The sequence below is a fragment of the Astatotilapia calliptera genome, chromosome 15, assembly GCF_964374335.1.
Source record: "Astatotilapia calliptera chromosome 15, fAstCal68.1, whole genome shotgun sequence".
Taxonomy (NCBI): Eukaryota; Metazoa; Chordata; class Actinopteri; order Cichliformes; family Cichlidae; genus Astatotilapia; species Astatotilapia calliptera.
Window position 1 is genome coordinate 15,980,557 of NC_137436.1, and position 21,755 is coordinate 16,002,311.

The 21,755-nt window shown below is 39.5% G+C and overlaps 2 protein-coding genes across 4 annotated transcripts in view; one reads left to right on the forward strand and one right to left on the reverse strand.

Moving 5' to 3' along the window:
- Nucleotides 1–2,353: 2,353 nt before the first annotated feature.
- Nucleotides 2,354–9,244, reverse strand: riox1 (ribosomal oxygenase 1). 2 transcript variants are annotated; one of them, XM_080289560.1, is made up of 15 exons: nt 9,075–9,244; nt 8,801–8,944; nt 8,565–8,707; nt 7,688–7,787; nt 6,899–7,012; nt 6,444–6,550; nt 6,250–6,357; nt 5,802–5,836; nt 4,022–4,200; nt 3,603–3,707; nt 3,369–3,510; nt 3,145–3,265; nt 2,955–3,054; nt 2,783–2,869; nt 2,354–2,586 (listed from the first exon to the last, which is right to left on the reverse strand). In XM_080289560.1, exons 1-15 carry the CDS (start codon nt 9,159–9,161, stop codon nt 2,527–2,529), a joined length of 1,632 nt encoding a protein of 543 aa, XP_080145686.1. In that variant the 5' UTR covers nt 9,162–9,244; the 3' UTR covers nt 2,354–2,526. The 2 variants fall into 2 exon arrangements, with proteins under 2 accessions (XP_080145686.1, XP_080145687.1); XM_080289561.1 differs by having other exon boundaries at nt 8,565–8,701; nt 9,075–9,243.
- Nucleotides 9,245–10,280: 1,036 nt separating this feature from the next.
- Nucleotides 10,281–21,755, forward strand: part of extl3 (exostosin-like glycosyltransferase 3) — a 40,888-nt gene continuing 29,413 nt past the window's right edge. For both annotated transcript variants that reach the window (XM_080289550.1, XM_080289552.1), the window contains exon 1: nt 10,281–10,501. The gene's annotated coding sequence lies outside the window, so the exon portion shown is untranslated. The remainder of the gene's footprint in view (nt 10,502–21,755) is intronic.

Below are 21,755 nucleotides of genomic sequence, written 5' to 3' on the forward strand. Positions count from 1 at the left end.
GTGGTGTCGTTACTAAATAATTCTAAATCTCTTCTAAAACACTACATTTAGATTTTTTTCGAAAGGTATCTGAACACATCACCTTTAACATCATAGTTTCAGTGTTGGATCGTATCTAATATTCCACTACTTGTGCTTTGACATTAAAATGTATTATTTAAAAATATGAAACCACCTCGTCGTAAGTTTACAGTTGGTAGAATCCGATGTCCTTCGCTTGCTGAATGAGGAACTGAAGGCCGCGGCTGGTGTAAACAGAAGGTATTATTTTAGATATTAATATTACATTCATTATTCTTTTTTGGTCGAGCCAGTGCGTTTTAATGTGTTTGTTGTACTGACAATACAGTAACCAGTGCATCTTAGAAATAATCCTTAACTACATCTTAAAACATATTGCTAAGGCTAACTAGCTCACAGGCTAGCTAGCCAAGTGCCTCTCTCTAGGATACCAAAAGTTTGTGATGAACGATCTGCAGACTTACCGGATATTTAGTATTCAGCTTCATATATATATATATATATATATATATATATATATATATATATAAGCTGTAATGTAATGCATGGCTACCATATGATAACTGAAGTGACCGTGGTCTGATGTGCATTTAATGAGGTTTGCCTGTCAAACCTCATTGAAGTGCATAAAGAAGTGTTGTAAATCATTGTCAAGGTGTACACATTCTTAGAATCTAAAGTAGGCGTTTAAAGACACTCGGTTGTTGTGCTTATTGTGCAAGAAAATGTCTGTCATTTTTAGTTGACAACATTAGCTAATTTTGTTTTCTAGAAGTTTTTTGCAGGTCCTCTAAATCTATGAACATGGGCTACCCCCAGAATACTACATGTTGCTAAACATTACAACGTCTCTTTTAATGGTTGGGACTCGCAGCATGATCAAAATAATGATGGTGGCACAATATAAAAAGCATTCTCCCTTTCCTGATCTTAGTTTAAAAAAAAAAAATTTGTTTCACTGAAATGTTTGAGATCAAACAAATTTTAACATTAGACAAAGATAACCCGAGTACATGCAAAATCTAAATCTGTGTAACTAAATGGAAAGAAATGGAATTAAAAGCAGAAAGCTGTCGTTGCGTTCATTATTACTTTTAATAAGTCACTTCAGTTGTAAGTGATCTGATTTCCTACACTTTTAACAGTATTTCCCTTAATTTTATTTTAGTTAACTTTTACCCTTATTCATTTGAGAGCCTCATTTAAAATCATGATTTAATAACTGATTTGTTTATTTAACAGGGGTATCTATGTGGTGCCAGTGTATCAATGGTGTATCTTAAAAGAAAGCAATAAGATATTGCTATATTAGTATTTAGCCTTTCAAATAGCTTAAACAGCAATAGTGGTAAATGTTCTTGTATCATTTATGCTTGTGCTTTCCTGTATCCATTCTTCTTATTATACAAATATGAATGCACAACTGCAATCATAAGTTTAATTTGGGAGTATAAAACCCATGCTTTTTCTTTTTAGATAGGAACCATGGTGAACTTGGCAGCCTTTGCCCGCCAGTACTGGGCGCACATATTTGTCCCCACAGGCTTTGTCATTGGATGGTACCTTGACAAGCAACAGGACCAGAAGTTGACAGCTTTCAGAAACAAGAGTGCTTTGTACGGAAGGTAAGAACGAGTGACTGTTCACCAAATAAAACCAAAACAAACCCCTCAGGTTATTCTTGAATTTAAAGACAAGCTACTATGTTGACTTCATGGTGATGTTTGTCACTGTGTACACAATAGCCCATGGCCTGGAGTTATTAGTTTAGTGCATGGATATTTTCAATTGGGCAAAGTTATAAATACATGAAATCTGCAATTTCATAAAAAATCCACCTGTAAATTTTCCTAAAAAGCTAGTGCTATAAATCCTTAAGGTTACTTTGACTCCTATCTCCTTTTTTTTTTTCCTAAAAAAGGCTCAATTAATAACCAACTGCCTTCTATATCTATGCAAATCCACTTTAATAGATTACCATATAACACTTTTTGTTTCTACACTTTTCCACTTTCAGCCGATAACTCCAGTAGTGATCTTCTGGTGTAAAACTGTACTCATCCATCATTCTGTTCTGCGAAAGCCAAACATCTTACAAAACTTCAAATTTTTCTTCTTTTTATAGGGAACTGAAGCCTGGAGAGGAGGTGACCTGGAGGTAGACTGCTCTCTACTTGAAAGCCTGTGTGGTGTGAACGAATGGGTGTCCTCAAATCACAATATTTAAGAAGACTCCTGTACCTCTGTTTTTGAGTTGTATCAACCAATAATAAAGACGCCATTAATTGAAATCATTTGGTACTTGTTAATGATTCTGGTTGTACAAGACAAAAACGATATAAAAATTTTTATTTTTAGTTGAACAGCAAAATCACAAATGCATTATCCATTTCCAGTCGAGCTAATGAAGGCTACTTGGAGCAGACATGGTCTCCACTGAAGATCTTATTTTGTATAAAGTGATTTGATCTCTTCATGCAGTCACCATGATGGAAGAATCTAGTGCTACAGTGGTTCTGCAGTGTGGATAATCCCCTTCTCAAAAAGTAGTTCAGCCAAAGCAATCTGGGAAAAAGTAAAGGGAAAAACATGAGGATCAACCACTAATGAGAAACACAGGACTAAATAAGTGATTTCACTGTGCAGAAACCCCGTTTATACAGGTACCCATCTAAAACACTGAAGATAAGCTGCCACATACGAGACACCTTCTGCCAAAAACAAAACTAAACATAACAGAGTGTGTGAAGGTAATAATTACCCTGTCCTGCGCAGATTCACATGGGAGGCTTCCTACTGTCACAAAGCCGGGATATGAATGGATCAAAAACTCGACAGTATCTGTGTACTAAGAGGAAAAACAAGTCAACCCCATCATTAGCACAGTTTACGAGACCTGACATTTGATGACAAACACATCTACCAATCTTTACCTCTGGTTTTATTTCAAAACTCTTGAGCTGCTCTTTGTGGTAAACTCTGGAGTTGTCAGTGGTGTAGTAAAGATGAACCGCATCTCCGTCATTGCATAACCTGGCGATAAAGATTTACAAGACAAATGACAATGACACTTTTCTGCTTTAATTGGTAGCCTTAACATATAGTCAAAAAAATCTGTGTTACCGGGCACACTGAGCACGTAGAATTCTGATTTGAGTCTGGGTAGTGATGTGTACACCCACATCCTTTACTTGTCCACCTTCCCACCTTGTAGGTGCTCCTTTCACACTGGTGACCAGTTCATCTGTGGGTGATGATATGAATTAGAATTAAAAGCAATATCGTGACATGCATCTCATTAAAAAAAAAAAACTATTGCAACAATTACAGCTCTCTCCATCACATACCTGGAGTGAGAGTGGGAGGAAGGCAGTCATGAATGAAATCTTTAGCCTTCTGATCAACAGCAGCATCCAGTGGTGCGTAATTTGTTAGCCTCTTCATCAGATTATCGATACGAGAGAAGAACTTTGCCCTGCGCGGGTCTTCCTACACAAGGATAAGTTTTGTCTTTAGCTAGTAATTGGGAGTAAATGAGGACAACACCTGAAAAGTTGGTAAAAATCACTTCATTTAAATACCTTGTCGGAGTTCTGTACTCCCATGTACGTCAGGTAGTCCAGAGGTAAACCCCGTCTAAACTCCACGTCCTCCTCCATTGCTACTTCCAATGCTGCTGGGACCAGCTGAAAAAAAAAAGAGCAGTAAATTATGAATACCCCTTTGTAAGTATAACTGTCTTAGGCAATCCTTAGGTTAAGAAAGACAGGTGATGTATGAACCGTCAGCGAAATACTCTCCACCAGAAATCATTAGTATCATCTGTCAGCAGGAAAGACTGCTTTGATTATTACTCTTCACCTGCAATGCAAAACCACTTCATGCTGGATGCAAGATTTATACCCTTTTGCTCACTACTGGCACTGGTACTGGTTTCAGAGTCCGGCCGTTGTCTTCATCTGCATGCATCACAGGGGGAAACAGGGAGGTTTTTTTTTACCTTTTGCAGCAGATCTCCCCAGCTGTTCTTCTGGTAAGAGGAGATGGTGATGTGCAGAGAGTGTGCATCTGGTAGGCAGTTGCCTTGATGGATAAAACCTCGAGGGAAGTAGATGAGATCTCCGGCTTCTACCACCACATCTAGGATCGGCTTACCAATGTCTGCCTGGTCGAAGTTTGCTGAAGAGAAATCACAAAGCAGACACCCCTGAGCATTAATTATATTTATTTATAATTCTGTTTTCCAAGCAAGAGAGACCATTTTATTTCCACAAATCAGTAATTTATCAATCAATCAAGCTTTATTTGTCACAAGCAGGTTGCCCTGCAGTGAAAATGGGACCCCCCCCCCCCGACCTTACACACATAACACAGACATCACATGGGGTTACAAGTTGAGTGATGAGTTGAGGGATGAGTGAGTGCTTATCAGTGTAAGTGTATGTGTGTGCGTGTCCATAGTTCAGCTGAGACAGTGTCCTTTGCCCTATCAGGCTAAGTAAACAGTCCTCCAGCCAATCCAGGTGGCCTTGCATGGAAGAATAGTCATCACACAGTCGTTATCAGGGAGTGATTATTCGGGTCCAGCCTTGGGCCTGCAGCTGGCACCATGGTGGTGTCTGCATTACTATGTTGATTTTGTTGATTTTCCATGCGAGCAGCCCAGGATAATTTCAAGCTGTTCTTTAACACTCCGACACTGGTCTCTCAATCTCCTGTTGGAGAGCCGCGAGCCTCCCCATGATGGTATCAAACTTCTGTTAGGTGGTGTTGTCATTCTTTTGATTCTGAGACCCCACAACTGCAGTGATCCGTTCCGCGATGTGTTCCAACTGTCGCTCAAGGGTCTCATTTTGAGCAGGCCTCTCTCTGATGTATCCCCCCCATACGCTCAATGGTGTTGTTTTGAGCCTTCACAGCAGCTGTAAGCGTCTCCAAGGTGTTAACCATGCTGCGTTCGTTGTGAGAGGTCGCGCCTCGTCCCATCGCTTCAATTCCAGCGGGCAGCCTTGGGGGGGTTTGAACAGCCGGTTCCACTCTCTTATTTCTCCGATAAACCAGGGCCAAGCCAGCTCCGATCAGCAAGAACCCTGTTATCATGGTTCCGAATAGGTAGATATCTTCAGCGTCCTCGATCGACAGTCCCGCCAGGCACATGACCCTCCAGTTCTGCCACCCGTCCATCGTGTATCCGGCAGGGAAAGTCCCTCCAGGGCACTCGGGCTCTCCCGAGCCCAGACTTTTCGTTGAGAAAAGGGTGTCAATAGCATTCAGAGACCATTTGATCAAATCCATAATTCTCTTTTAGGTTTTAGAGAACGACAGTGAGAGACTGTTCCAGGGAAAGTAATGCACACAAGACAAGACAAGGACATAGAGGCTAAGCAGGGAAGATAAGGGGAAGGAGGAGAGGAGGAAAAGTGCGACCGCCTTCGCTGAGAGCCAAAGTCTGTTTCAGGGCTAGCAAATCTTTACATATTCATGCATTTTCTCCATGTATAATAATGTTTACATATTATGATTAGAAACTGTTTGTAATTTTTTTAAATTTATTTGTAAGTGACACCACAAGACATGAAATATTTCTTTTTCTGCCCTCCTTTATCAAACCCACTCCACCATCATTCTCTTACTTTTAATTACAAGTGCTTTTTACAAAGTACCCATTCCCCTGCTGCCCCAGGATCCCATGAGGTTCAGACCCAAAGGCATCAAATAATTATGCTAATAAAACGCAACCGTTAAAAACTACTAAGACGATTAGTTTTGTTTTTACTCACGACTCGAAAGCACGGGCAAGACCTCATCGTCTGATCTAAAAAAAAAAAAAAGACAAAAATGAAAGAGTTAAAATTTTATATATATATATATATATATATATATATAAAAAATAAACAAATTAAAAACCACATATGCAAACTGACTTAATTTATTATTGTTTTAATTGGTCTGAAGGTTCAATGAACACCCCAGTTTCACGAAAATGAGAATTTTCTGCCAATTATTTTATGGTTCAGGCTTTGCTGGGTTCAATCAACACTGATTTGGATGCTTAAGTAGTTTTGTATAAAACTTTAGTCCATCATGACCCACATACTATAAATAAGTCTGTTATGCAAGTTTGCTGATTTAAAACATTTGCAGAGGTTTACTAATGTAATGACATCACATAATGTGCACTTTAAAATTGTGGTGCTCTTTTTTGAAAGTTTCCCTGCCGTTTTTCACCTTGGGCTGTACACTCGCCAGTGTTTCTTCCCCTCCAGCTGAACCACAAAGGCTTCAATGTCATCATAATGTGGAGCAAATCCTTGTGTGCCAGGTGGTGTCAGGTATCTGGTTGAAGAAAAGGCATACACAGATCAAGACCAAAACAAATGGAGTATTCCCCAATGTGACCGATTTTTGCCCCAAATACTTACATATTGGCTCCCGCCATGCTGCCAAACTGCTCTTGGAGGATGGACAGCACGTTCCACACCGTGGAGGAGAAAGCCTGAGGATTCAGCATGCGGAGGGAGCAGCCACTCTGGGAATTGAGACACCAAGATGACTACTAATCTGCAGCACAGAGCAGATGGCGCACTGATGCAGCTAATGGAATGACTTCTATCATGCGGCAATGAAAAATATTCAAATTAAAATATTACTTAGTACATAAATATACATCTGATTTTTCTCTTAATGAAGGTGGTCCCAGAAAATATGAAAATGAGGATAAGCTTTAATGATCCCCACAGAGAAAGTGAATGCAGCTAATTTGCATCAAAGGGCCCAATTATTAGGAAAGTAATCAGGACATTAAAAATGCAGAAATCACTGAAATCTTGCTTTAGACATAATCATAAATCAGCAGCCTGCAGCACTGTGTCCCCACCTCATAGAAGTCCCACGCAGTGTATGGGAGCACTCTCCCTGGAGGATTGTGAGTCTCTCTCTTGCCATTAGTGTAACTTGTGACATCCAGGTTCACTCCATACTGAACATCTTCCTTAAATATTAAAAAAGTCAACAAATATTCAGGACCTTTATTCCTTATTTATACTAACAAATATGACCAAACTGCTCTGGACGATTATTAGTCTGCACAATTAGAGCAGGGTTGTCTCTAATTTTACATGGCGGCTACATACAGTCGACCAGTGAAACGCCCCTTTCTATCAGTGTAAAGAAGTTTAACTAGACACTTAATCCCTGAGATATCTTAATTACTTTGGTAATGTGAATGGCTGTGGCAGAGGTCTTCATCAATAGGAAAAGCTGTAAAACTTCAGAAAAATACAGTTAAAAGCCCAAAATTTATGTCCGACTTCACGTGTTCCAAAACTGTCCAGTGGGCCAGATTTGCCTTTGACGGGCCAAATTGACATCCCCGAATTAGAGGTTTAAAAAAGGTGCCAGTTTGGTTAAAACATTTGTGAGACTTCCAGTAACAGATTACAATCCTTAAAAGTGCCAATAAAGCCTGCCATCCATCATGTCCCCTGATAAACACAGATGGGGAGATTATGTCTTCTGTTTATCCACCCATTCGCCAAACATTTCAAGTACTTGGTTCCACTTGCACCTTCCCTTGACTCACCTGGTGCTAATTCAATGTTTTGAAAAAGAAAAAGCGCAGTATCCATTTTTAACTAAGTTTAAGACTTAGTTTCAGGTTTCTTACCTCTCTGAAAATGCGATCGAGCTCTGCTGTGGAGAACAGTCCCTTGTAGTAATCAGGATTCTTACGTTGGACAAAGATGGGCTTTTTTTCCCATATTTCCCTGAGGAAAGAGGGAAATGTATCAATACCCAAGACCTGTACTAAGGAGCATGATTTAAGTTAGTTGGTTAACCCTGGGGTTTGAGTATTGCTGCAGCAGTTCATTTCTCAGACAGGTCACTTATGCTGCAGACCTAACCTGCTCCAGAGCAGTTTATGTTCAAGATTAAAGATCAACATGTATAAAAATCACTGGCTAATGGCCAATCAGGTCTCTGGAAAATGATATCACCACTCCCAGAAGATCCCCCAGACTACTGAGCATGAATAATAACGTTTTAACAGTGTCTAAAGTCTTTGGACTTTCCCTGATGAGCATCAGAAAGAAATAGATTCTCAGGCACAGCTTTCCTCCTTTCCTCCCCTATTAGCTTCAAACTGTTTTATTGTTTTGTGAGCATTAATACATGGTCCTAAAACAAGGCCCCTGTTTGTGCTTGTGGACCTTATCACATGTAAATGACGTAAATGAAAAGTGAGGTAAAGTAACTGAAGGAGCAGAATATTAAAGTGTGTACTAAAAGTTACTGGGTGTCAATAAAGGTTGAGAGAGAGAGAGAGAGAGAGAGAGAGAGAGAGAGAGAGAGAGAGAGAGAGATAGATAGATAGAGAGATAGAGAGATAGAGAGAGATATAGAGAGATAGATAGAGAGATAGAGAGATAGATAGATAGATAGATAGATAGATAGATAGATAGATAGATAGATAGATAGATAGATAGATAGATAGATAGATAGATAGATAGAGCTTCGAAATAAGGAGTGCCAGCTGTTTGTACCTGAAAAACATCTTGTCAGGAATGGGGGTGATGAGCCACTGGAACAGCTTGCTCGCTCTCTCCCTGCTGTTGTTGACTTTTGCCAGGTCTGCCAGCAGAGTCTCGAGAGGCTCAGCGCTCACACACTCCACCGTCACCTGATTCTGACAAACACACACTCTATTAGGCCTTACACGTTTTTGAAATTCAGAAGACATTAAACCTCTATATTTACACTAGCAGGTAAACACACTCACGTGCGGAACTTCCTTCTGATTCTCCTCTTTTTGTGACGGCTTGTGAAGCTTCTTTCGCATCTTCTTCCTCTCAGCTTTTGCTTGAACTTTGACTTTGAGCTTAAAGGCTGCATTGTCCTTTTTCTTTTTCTTCTTAACTTCCGCCTATAAAAACAGAGAGGTTAAAACAAAGCCCAGAAGACAGACGTGTGCAGATAAAGAGGAGAGGGCTGGAGTCAGTGTTGCTCCTCGTGCAGCAGTCAGACACTCAGTCTTTGGTTTTACGTGTGTGTACCTGCATTGGAGGCTTCTTAGCCGGAGGAGGCTGGTCCGGTTTTAAATTTTGATACAAGGCAAAAGCTGACATGTGTTTGCTCTCCATTTCACACCCGATGTACCACCAACCCACGACTTCTACACATGCTCCTGTGCGCCACTCCTTCTTCTACGAATGTTGTGTCGATTTGTTCTCTAACGGACTCTTTACCACCACCTACAGACGTGTGCTTGATTTGACCTGATTCAATTTATTTCAATTTCTCCTCTTCTCCTTGTTCTTCGTCTTCTCAAGTAAACCAGTGTGAATTTAAAAATAATTAAAACTGTTTATTGTAAAAAAAATTTTGTTGTACAGCAATATGATGGCAGGAAAATAATCAAAAAAATTACCAAAAACAAAAAGGTTTTTCCCAAAAGATAATGAAGCAACAGAGAAAGGCTAATGTTTTTTCTTTATTTTTTATTTTTTTATAACGTTCTACATTGTTGATAGATACTGAAGACATCAAATATATGAAGCAAAATATATGGAATTATGCAGCAAATACAAAATAGATTAGTAACTCAAATATGTCTTATATTTTTGACTCCTCAAAGTAGCCATCCTTTGCTTTGTTGCCTTGGTCTTCTCTCATTGAGCTTCATGATGTAGTCACCTAAAATGGTTTTCACTTCATAGGTGGGCCTTTTCACCCACTTTGGATGTTATCATTCTATTCAGTGGGCGTTATTAGGAAAAATCAGTCCCATAGATATGGGCCAGTAGGGGCCTTCTACACCTGCTAGTTTGTTCAGAAGTGTTCTCAGGGTTCATTTGTGGAATTTCTTGCCTTTTTAATGGGGTTGGGACCATCAGTTCTGTTGTGCAGAAGTCAGATTGGTACACAGCTGACAGTCCTTATTTGACTTTATGATACCTAAATAGACCCACATTGAAGGCTCAATAGGTAATGGACAAAGTCACATACAACAGTGATAAAATAGCTTAATAAAAAAATTAAACAAGAAAAAGAATGAAGGCAAATAATTGCTAATTAATGAACTCGTCAGTTGAACAATTAATTAACTATAGGCCAACTATAGCCAACTATAAGCCACTTCACCGTTCACCTGTTAGAAGACATCTGTTTTTTATGGTCCATAATGCCGGCACCAGGTGGCGCAGTTTCACTGCATTTCCAGCGTTTGACGGCACCGTAGCATCGACACAGTTTCCCATAATGCTTTGCTGCGTGCGGTCGGCGCTGTTTGTCCAGCAGTCGTTCCAACAGTGCAGCTTTTAATGGTGCTGGAAGCGGTGCGAGATGAAAATGCTGCAACACCGCAGGCTTGTCTTGAGACTGTAGACCTGCAGATTCAGCACACGGAGATTTCTGCGGTGTGTCAGATATTCCTGGCGCCTTTCACTCAGTTTTTTAGGACATCTTGGACTCCTCTATCCCGGTGAGTTGTAGCCGCTGAAGCTAACATCAGTCTGCCAGTGTAGTACAGAGCAAATGCGTTTTGTTGTGACCACTGCTGGCTAGCACGCTAGCTAGTTGGAGAGATGAGATTTGTAGCCCCTTGTGTGGTTCCCTGCAATCCCCTGGCCATCTTTAATATGTCCTCCCGTCCTCGTTGGTTCCTAGATGTGAATTTTCAAAGTCCCGAAAGGTAGTTGAGTGGATTTCTGTAGCCCCTGCTAGTCGTGAGTATGTTTTGCTTTGATCTCGGCACACAGCCGGTGTATTCGAGGCTTTGCTGTAATGTTGTCTGAATATGACCCACCTGGGCTGCCCCGAAAAAATTTCGATCTTTAATATTTGAATCCCCGTTTTTTTTTTTATTGTCACCTGCAAAACCTGCGCCACTTTTATGGCGTGTAGATTGTCACAAATGTCGCTGTCAGTTCAACATCGAGCTGCTTGTCAGTCGTGATAATTTATATTCATGTTTCATGTTAATATACTGACGACAGTTTCAGCATCTCACCGGTCATCGTTTACACACCAATAATAAATAATAATTTGCTTTTATAATAGGCAGTCAATTATAATGACATTTTTTAGTTTTAACACAACGATTGGAAAAGTTTAAAAATGGCTTTAAGTCATGGACTGCATCTTAACCACTTAATCAGTTGGCTTTTTTCTCCTTTTTAGATATTATTTTCAGTGACTTTATCTCCTGGCTGTTCCACCCCATTAACTAGTATTGATTCCCATAATATGAGTAAATTCAAATGTCACGTACACAGTCATACACAGTACGATATGTAGTGAAATGCTTGGACAACTGCTCGTGACCTAAAGAAAACAAAAAAGGAAAAGGCTATGAATAAGATAGGAAATAAATATGAAAAATTAATGTGCTGCCTTGTGTTTTTTGACTAAACTCAGCATTCGTTACTCAGTTGCCATCTATCATCTCGTTTATATAAACGAGGGTAGACCGAAAATTACGTAAACTCGCCAGATAACCACAAAATTAAACTGAGCTCAAACAAAAAACTGGACGTGATTGTTTAAGACTGAGTGCATGAAACTTTTTAAAAGCAGTGAGGGAGTTTTCCAGAGTATTGTCTTACACTCAGTGGCATCTTCTTTTGTTACACCTTTCTAGTACCAGGTTGGACCCGCCTTTGCTTTCTGAACAATTAATTCTTTGTGGCATGGATTTAACAAGATGAGGAAAACATTCGGGAGTAATTTCGGTCCTTATTGAAGTAATAGCATCACACAGTTACTGCAGATTTGTCGACTGCACATGTGGGGGTTATTTGAGTACAGTAAATTCATTGTTGTGTTTAAGCACTTTGAGATGATTTGATCTATGTAGGAAGACTGTTATCCTGCCGGAGGGCAGGGATGGACACTGTGAGCAACAATACTCTGGTACACTGTGGCATGTAAACGATGATCTGTTGGTACTAAGGCAACCAGAGTGTGACAGTGTTCCATTATACAACCAGCAGCATCAACCATTGATAAAAGGCAGAAAAGATCCAAGCTTTCATGTTGTTTACTCCAAATTTTGTCTCTATCACCTGAAAATCACAGCAGAAATGGAGACCAGGACCAGGTAATGTTTTCCCAGTCAGAGAATTGCAAAAAAAGTGAAGTTATTTACATGCTTGGTTTGACCTTCAGCGTGCCTAAATGTCTGAATGCAACGAGGTGCTGTCATGTAATTAGCTAATTAGATATTTGCATTTATGAGTGGTTGTACCTAACGAAGTGGCCAGTGAGTGTAAGCCCACTCTGAGTGAGCTCTTTGCAGATGTGGAATATAAAGCCCTGTAGCTGATATTAAGGCAAGGCTTGGCATGTTTTTGGGAAGCCTTAGGTTTCTGCCTGGGGCAGTGCTTTTAAAGCATGTTTCTATAACCAGCGAACCAGTTTTCACTCACATGTCTTTGCCCAAGGTCTCCACTTAATAGCTGCTGTATCAGAGTTGTAGAGCTGTAGCTGTGAGGTTAATTCATTTGTGCCTTTAATGAATTGCATTATCAGATTATACCTTTTGTTTACTTTTACGTTTAAGTCAGTAGATCATATTTAAAAGACAAATGAGTTTGAGTACATGTCATATTTGTACTTGACGCTTGGTGAAAGCTGCTGAATACACTCTGATTCTGAAAGAAGAGTGCAGGGAAATTGGCTTCTGTGAACACTGCACCTGGAGCTTATGTACTTTCCCCTATCTTAAAACCAATATTGATAATCGTGTCTGTATTTGTCATGTGTTATTAGAGTTCTGTCTGAGACTGGGCAGCAGTTTCTTCCTATCCGGTTAGTGCCGGTGTCTGATGTTATCACAGGAAGTGTTTTTATTTGAAGGAATTCTTCCATCTCTTGATGTTTTTCTTGCTGTGCTGAGATATGAACAAGAGCAGGTTGTTAAAGTGTTTGCATCATGATAATAAACAAAAGAGACATGTGTTTTTGTGATGATGCAGCACAAAATCTATCATAGAGAATGCCAATAAAGATCTCTCCAAAAGCTGAAATCTCACCAAACAGCTGTTTGTGTGGTTAGAAATTTCCACACTTACACGGTTAGATTGGACTACAGTGTGGATGAATATGGGCATTACAGGGCAGCGTGTGTTCTTCTGTGGATAAGGATATTTATCTAGTTTTTGGAGGTGTCACTGCCACGTGTTGTTTTTATTTATTTTTTGAGGGGTTGGGTGATTTCTTATTCTTGTGGTCACACACAGTAGCAATCAACATCTTTCACAAGACACACCAGTGTTAAAACTAGCATTTCCCAAAAGGTACAATATGCTTGCTAATATCCTTTGCTTGTTAAACACATACCTGAGGTGCACATTATTAAATTTGATCATGTCTAGTGGCCATTCAAGTGAAAAATTAGCTGTGTTACATCAGTATATTATATGCTATAGGATTAATAGTTATATAGGAGCTTCAGGGAAGTACTTGCTGCTTATGAACGGTGGGAGTCACCTTGTAGATGAAAATATGAGGCTCTGGATTTGAAGTCAGTTTTTTTTTTTTGGCATGGGATCCTGTTTGGGTTAGAAGTGAATATGCTTGATTTAAACCAAATGCATCTGGCAGAATCCTACTGTATGAGAACCAGTATAACCAGGTTCCAGACTGGTCAGTAGTGAAATATTGATAAGCACCTGAACAACCACAGTCGTTATCGGTGTTTATGCTAATGCTGGTCAGCTAGTCATAATGAAGCTGTTTACATTCTGTGCACTCTATTCAGGGCTGGCAGGGCAAAATATTCATTAATGTTATATTACTTCACATTTTAATGAAAGTACACCTGAGTGCAATACACTGTGTGCAAATAGGTAGTCGTATGTAGGCAGGGTAACTCCAGCAACCTCAGGAAACGCACATGTGGCCTTCCTTAAAGCAGTGCAGTGTGTTTGGTTGCTCTAAAAGCAGCAAAGTGGTTGCACTACCAGAGTGAGGTTTCCTGGCCCTGATGCTGATGGGATTTTCCAAACTAACAATGTAACACTTGTTATTTTTTTAAAATAAGTCTGTAGTTACTCACTTGGGACATAGTGTTTGTAATTATTAGTACTTAGATGTGCAGCAGCCTCGGCTTTGTCACTGGAAGAGGTCAGACACCCAAATTGGGCAGCAAGGTGCTGCATTGGTTTGCAGTCATTTCACAGCAAGGAGGCCCATGGCTCAAATCATCTGATCTCGATAGAGTTTGCAGGTTCTCCCTGTGGCTGCATGGGTTTTGTCCAGATACTCATGCTTCCATCCATATCCAAAGATATTGATGTTAAATTAATTTTGTACTGGCCAAGGATGTGAGGTAGATGAAGGGCTTAAGTACAAAGAGTAAAGTGCTGTATGACTGTAGACTGATATGTGGTCAGTAAGACTAGAAAGCACTGTATGAATGAGCATCCAACCCATTCTCCACTGGCCTGTCTCCAAGTTTGTTGTAAAAGCCTGAAGTTCATTTTGGTACAGTATCCTCTTCCTGGTGGGAGCTGCACTGACAGTGAGGAGTAACTCGTTTTGGTTTGCTCATGAATGTTCAGATGTTTATTATTATGATGCCGCCTGTGTAGGCAGCTGGACTTATTTTATAAGTTCAATACTCCCCATCAGCTGTTAGAACTGAAGAAGCTTATTGGATGAGAGGTGAAACATCTTCAGGAATAAAAAAAAAAAAAAAGGAATCCATTTGCCTTCAGCTCAGCCACTTGAGACCACCCCCATGTTAGACAGCTAATTAAATCACATGAATAATTCTTGAATTCTGTTTAGGTGTCTCTGTTTCTCAGCTTCAGACTGCTAGGTATGTCCTTGCCAGCTCACTGAGATTCTGACACCTGTGCTTTTCTGATTGCTATCGCAGGCCAAAATATCTAAATATCTGCTGTGAAATGGCCCAGTTGTTATTTTCTCACTGACTGTGATGAAGAGAAAAGTGGTCAGAATTTGGCTTGATTGCTCGCAATGATAATTATACCGTGGAAGGAGATGGAGGTGCTTCTTTATGGCAGTCCTGATTTGTTTTTTACCACACTAGAGTGAGAGGGTTCGGCTGTGGTTTTCAAACACTGAAGACATTAATTGCCTTGTATTTTGTGATGAGGGCCTGGATGAATCATCAAATAGAGCTTGTGCCTCTTGACTTGGATTCTATCAAACTATTCTGCTCTTGTCAGAGAAAATGCAGAGGTTTAGAGCTACTTGAATAGCTGACTGGTCACACTATGGAGGAGTGAGCTCTGCTACTCTGCATCATCCTCTAAATCTTCTTTAAACGGCAGGAAAAGTTAGGCAACATAAACCATGGACAGCTTGTTCCATTTGTTTATTGAAACACAGAAGAATGGTTTCTTTGCACTAGAAGACAGAAGTAAATGTTTTGAGTGAAGCTTCTGACAAAAACAGATGCAGCGGCTCAGAAAATGAGAAAAGAGCAGAATGACAGTCCTGCTTTTACTTAGCAAACAGCAGCTCTTCATGCACTGCCTGCAAGCAGTAGGATTTCTCGGCTCACTCATCTCCAATAATACTACAGTCACACTAGGGAAAACAGTAGTTTGGGACTTTGACATGATTAAAATTACTGCAACAAATAAAGCACAATAAACTTGTGATCCTTTTGCCTTTTAAATGGTTGTTTTGAAGACGGGTAGGGTAAGGCTGTGACTACTTGCAGTCAGTTCCCGTCCTTAGAGCGACTATGAGGCTTCAGGATGGAGATTAAACTGAGTCGGTGTGTTGGAGAGGATTCGTAGCAGCTTTTGGAAATTGGAAATAGTTTTATAGAAACGAGTTATAATTGAATTTGAACAAATATAAATGTTTAAAATATTATTTAAATTTGTTTAGATCTGTGTTATACTGATTGTCATTTTCTTTTCATGTTGTCTGTCCAAACATGGATGGAATGAGTTCTGTTGACGTTATATTGACCATGTTTCAAGACACGAATTAGGAGAGTTTTGTATGATAATTGATTTAAGTATTTTATCGCCCTGCTCCATAAAAATCGTTATTTCAAACATTTATATAAACTTATAAAATCCCCAATTAGGATCATTAATGATGTAGGATTTAGAGACCACACGATATTTTGTTTTCAGGTAAAAAATTGTGAAGGTCATGGATTTCAAAAAATGTAAAACTGCACAAGTTTTGTATAAAGTCAGATATAATCTGCAACTAGGAAATGTACAGAGGATTTTTATTTATTTATTTTTTTTATTTATTTATTTATTTTGACAGAGAGGGAGACTATAACCCGAAGGCTAAGCTAAACTTCAAGACACCTAATGCACAAACAATAGTGAAAACCTCTTTTTCATTTGTGGAGAGAATAGTTTCCCATCTGTTTCTGTCTATGTCTCTGTCTATCTATCTACTGAATATAAATTTTGAGGCGAAGTCGAGGTGACGATTGTAAGTTGCTAGACTGTGGCGCATTGGGTAAGGATTATGAAGTGATTTATAAGCGTGCATAATTGAATGGGTCAGGTTTGCAATTACATGCAATTAGGGCTGCCACGATTAGTCGACTAGTCACGATTATGTCGACTATTAAAATCGTCGACGACTAATTTAATAGTCGACGCATCGTTTGAAGCTTTGTAAGATCACAAAGGACGCAGGAATGCGTAGTAGGATTTAAGAGTGTAATAACGGACTGAAACAGAAGATGGCAGCACTGCATGTACAAGGATGCCAGCTGCCGTTAAACCCCGAAGAAGAAGAAGCTGTGTCCCAGAATTCATAGCGCAGCCCAGCGCAGTTGTCAACAATGGCGGCAGCTAGTTAGTTTTAACTTTACTCTTATTATTCTTTCTGGGTCACAAAATAAACGTTTAACATATTTTCAGGCAGGAATGTAGCTGTGTAAACCTCAAATATCTGCTCAGTTTATCAAGACACCACATATTTTCAAAAGCGCTCCGACGTTTTCGGAGACGTCTGTTACCCACTAGCTCGTTAGCTAGGCGGGGGCAAGGCTAACTAGAGCCGTGAGAACACCGGACTCCCGGCAAATCGTTTTCAAACCCACCGCCGTCTTTCGCTAGTCAGGTTAAACATGATATATGAGTCACTTAGATAACTTAAAAATGTTATTGTTTGGCTTTCTTTAGTATTTTATTTGTTCCTGAGTAAATCGGTTTGGCTGAGATTAAAGTTATAGTTTTTGCACAGCTAAATAAACTTCAAGCAGACAGCTGATTATCAGAAGTGTGAGATGCTCCAGAATTTACTCCGGTGTCCTGTTATATTTTAGATAGCAAGGAGTTTATTAAACTTCACCGAAACAATCTGCAAATTTCATTAAAAATTAATAAACTATCATCTTGTCTTTATTTTTAGTTAGCACAGACCTTAAACACTTAAAGCTGTAAGCTAATGATAGTTATATAAGAGCAGATGCTGCTGGTGCAATAAGCTGTACGTCCAATGGATGATGATCTGATTAGTCGACTAATCGCAAAAATAATGGGTGACTAATCGACTATCAAAATAATCGTTTGTGGCAGCCCTACATGCAATCTCTTTGTGGTAATACGATGATAATTTGAAAATGGTTCCTATCTGCATACACAGAAATTCACACGAACTACTTGCCTTTAGAGTTCAGGCAGATCCTCATAGATTTGAAACAGAAATGATGAAATTCTGCCACACATGGTTACAAAGTTGCTGCAAGATTGCGAATTACCTGCAAATTCACCTTGCCAGTTGGCAACTAGCGATCTGAGTCCTCTATTGTAAAGTGTTGTGGTGTTGATGAGTTGATTGCCAACACGTTGCAATCAGTCTGTCTGTTTAGAAATTAAATGGTAGTTATTTGCAAACCTTCACCGAGAGTGTTTGAGAGTGATTGTTGTTGCTCCAAGTTATTCTCTACAAGATATGCAGAGATGTCACCAAACTGGAGCTCTGGGAGAGATGTCACCACTTTCAGGGATTAAATGAAGCTGCCAGGGCAAACTGTGGATCACAAGTCCCCAAAATTCCTAGTTTCAGTGAGCGTTTGGTTGCTGCAACTATTGTCAGTTGGTTGGCAAATGTGAAAAATTTCATTGTGCAAATCCGTTGTCCAAGTTGCTTGGAGGTTGCCTTGCTATATTGTACTTTAGCTTGACGGAGCAATAAGCAACGTGTTTTAAATGGGAAAAACAGTTTTGTGCACACCTGGTGGACCTTAGTCATTTCATTGTTACCCTTAAGGTACTGTAAGAGCCACTCGTGACTGAAGCAGTTGAAAATAACTGCTTTATTGCAAAAGTTGATTGTCAGTCTGGAAGACATTTCCTTCACTTTTTAATACACGTGGTAAGATTTTTCCTTTTTTTGATCAGTGTAGCTTTAGAGTTCAGCCCATTGTGAGGCTGAGTAGTCATTAACAGCATGACTTAAAGTAGCGTGAAAGCTCTACATTGACGCTCAGGTGCAGTCTCTTTTGGGGTGGTACACTGCAATAATTTAGCCTTGTCAAGGGGCTAATCACCCTGGCTCCCCTCCCACAATCCATCAGTGTCTGGAGGATGAGGCTTGCGGGCTTCTGGCAGCTGTTGTCAGGCTGAGTCAATCTGTTATGGTCTACGCCAGCCTGCACGGGAAGGGGGAGAGAAAGAGCTCTCGGGAGGACACGGCAAGCCACTGCTATGGCAAGATAACAGGAGGAGTTATATGTTGAGAGGGCAGGATTTTACTATTTGTGTGCTAAATTTTGCTGTGTTATCTGCTGACTGTTCTGTCTGGAAAGTATTCATAGGGGGGGAGTCAGGTTTGAGCATGTATGACTTCGTGAGGACCTGCCTTGACATTAGGTTTAGCTGTTTGTATGTATAGCCCTTTATTGCTGGGGTTGTGTTTTAACTGTTGACCTTCAGTTCAGACATGTCTTTGATTAAACACTTAATTGATAATTAATGATATAATAGTAAAAACGGTTGGTAGCTGGTGCCTGTGTTATGTAAGTGCATCTGTCCCTGGTTCGTTGCAATGTTAAGCTATTCTGCTGGTGTGAAATTTATCAGTTGAAAAATAATATACTTCTTGTAACTTTAGCATAGTGCATCACAAAAAGACAGCACCAGTCTCTGTTTAAGAACAAAGAACATCCCTAATTTACAGTCTGACAGTGCCAATAATTTCCAGGGTTTAACTCAAAGCTGCAGCTGTTTTGACATAAACAGCTTCTATGTCTTAAAATGAATTGTCAGTGGCGTAATATATTTACGCCAACACTGTCAAAGAGAAATGTGCTGAAATTGGTTATATTCATGGAGCAAAGACAGTGCTCAGTGGATTTAAATCACTTTTGAGTTCCAGCCAGACATAGGCTATTTTTCTATGTGATTATTGAGGCTTACAAACTAGTCCTATTTATGGCTTTAGCCCAATTGTTGATATTGCAGCCCTGGCAAAGAGTGGTGTTGATGCTGGGAGAGAGAACTGGCAGAGACCTCACAATAAGACTCAGTCGTCAAGCAAATATTTGGAGGCATACTTCCATTTGTAGTCTGTTCAGAGTGGATGGCTGTCCGCAACTTTGCGAGGGCAGACTGAGAGGGAGAAATCTTTCAAATCGTGTTGGTGGATGTAACACTACATTTATAAAATAGCCAAAGGTCACAATCAAATGATGCAGCAGGGGCTTGCAGGCATCAATGAAAACTAAATGAGGGTTAAAGAATGGCCTTCTTTAAGGTAGATGTTAAAGAAGCAGAGGTGTGATTACTACTGCAGTAATGATTTTGTTTTATCTATGTTTGCCACAAACCAGGACGCCTGCATAGATTTTTGTTAGTGCATGATAAATTCTAATTTTGCAGTGAAAAAGATTTAAAAAAAAATATCTGATTATGGCAGAACTTTAAACGCATGTAGCACGTGATAATGTAAGAGCAACTTTTGGTCAAAGGAATAACAGATGATCTGCAGATCCTCTGCTGACAGCTGTCCATCGCCACATGGAGATCCCTCAGATTAAGTCGATGATATTGATCTCTCTCTGTGACTTAGTCACTATGCAGCTTAAAAAATATTGTCACAACATTTTTGCTCATTTTGATCAGTATTGATAATTTTTACTGGGAATGCACCCATTGGATATTTGTACAGGATATTGGCCTGATGCTGACAACGTGCTGATCTGTTCAATTCAGTTCTATTTTTTTTTCCATTTAATTTATTTGTGCCTGATTGTTTTCTCAGTTCTCCAGCCTGTAGCTCAGAAATCAATCTCAGAATGCTATGTTCCCTAAAGGGCATAACGAGGCGCGGCACACATGGCAAACCACGGCAGGAGAAGGACTCATCAAATAACTATTCCAATTATTTAGGATGATACATTTTTTTGCCCTTAACTGTTTCTGTGATCATTATAAATTTTTTTTTAAATGATAATGTTTTATCTGATTATGCCATATTGTGTTGTATAATGAAAAGTCTTCCTAAGTATAAAACATGATATTAGTACAGTTAAATCTGAGATCATAAAATACAGCTGTAGTTGCAGCTATAACAAAGTTATTTATGATGCACTTGGGTTGTTCTAAAGTGACTGCTCCAAGGAGAGGATATGTTATTTAGTTAAGTGCATGTTGCCTCGACCCCTCTCTCCTTGTGTCTCTACCACGCCTCCTCCACTTGCATCTCTGGTGGGAGGCGCTAAGGCGAGAAGAGGAATTGAGGATGGGCGGTTTGGGAAATTGAAGCGGGTGGTTTATTGTTCTGTGTTTACTTTGCCGCATGACAGCAGCAGCTAGCAGGACAGCTAATGTAGCATGAAGGAAGCTAATGGCAAAGACGCAGCAACTGGGGAGTTATTCAGTGATTGAAGGACTTCAACGAGATGATGCTTTAGCTTCTCTCTCTCTCTCTTGCGCTAAGAGTAACATAAAGGTTTATTAGTCAGTGCAATCTCTTACCGTGTTTGTGTGAGAGAGAAGGTGCAGAAAAAGGAGAAACCTGCATCTGCAAAAAACAATAGTAAGCATAAACCTATGGACTCTCCTTGATTTAAGAATTTGAGAGAATTAGTCCAAAAAATTAGGCATATTAAGTAAATTTGTCAAAAATGTGTAATATTTTATATTACTTAAACTTAAAGGATGGATTTCAAGTGTATTAGTTGAATACTGTTATCAGATTTGTGCTCGATATCAGTAGTAATCAAAGCGTCTGTGTTGGTTTGGAAATGGAAAAACTTGGATTGGTGCAGCAATTATAATTACTGCTTGCATTTGTTACTATGAATGATGCAGGAGCTGCGCTGATAATAATGTAAACATAATGTGTTTGTGTGGTGTCAGCTCACAACGGTGTTGTTGACTTCTGTAAGCTTAACAGAGAATTGGATGGTATTCTGCTTGGGTTTATAAAGATATCTATCTGTTGTTTGACGTTAGCATTGCAAAAGCCTAATATTAACTCATTCACTGCCAGCCATTGGCAGTGAATGAGTTAAACCCATTGACTCATTCACTGCAATTGACGGCTATAGACGTCAATGGCAGTGAATGAGTTAAAGAACTGTTCAGTTATTTTTTTATTGTAAATAATACAGGTCTTTGCTTCTCTGGAACAAAAAAGGTTAATAAAAATAAACAAATGATGTATAAGCTCACTTAATTACATAAGATAGTTTATTTTTATAGTTTCAAGTTTTATTGTCATGTTTTCCAGTACAATGAAATTATTGCCTGTCAGGTGTTTATTGGCAGTGG

Bases quoted from the DNA above. Each gene is read 5' to 3' on its own strand.
- riox1 (XM_080289560.1), bottom strand. From the start codon at position 9,161: ATGGAGAGCAAACACATGTCAGCTTTTGCCTTGTATCAAAATTTAAAA. The intron at 6,551-6,898 runs GTGGGGACACAG...CTCAATTCCCAG, and splicing joins CTGCGTGGGACTTCTATGAG to AGTGGCTGCTCCCTCCGCAT. The intron at 2,587-2,782 runs GTAATTATTACC...ACTTTTTCCCAG, and splicing joins GTGAATCTGCGCAGGACAGG to ATTGCTTTGGCTGAACTACT.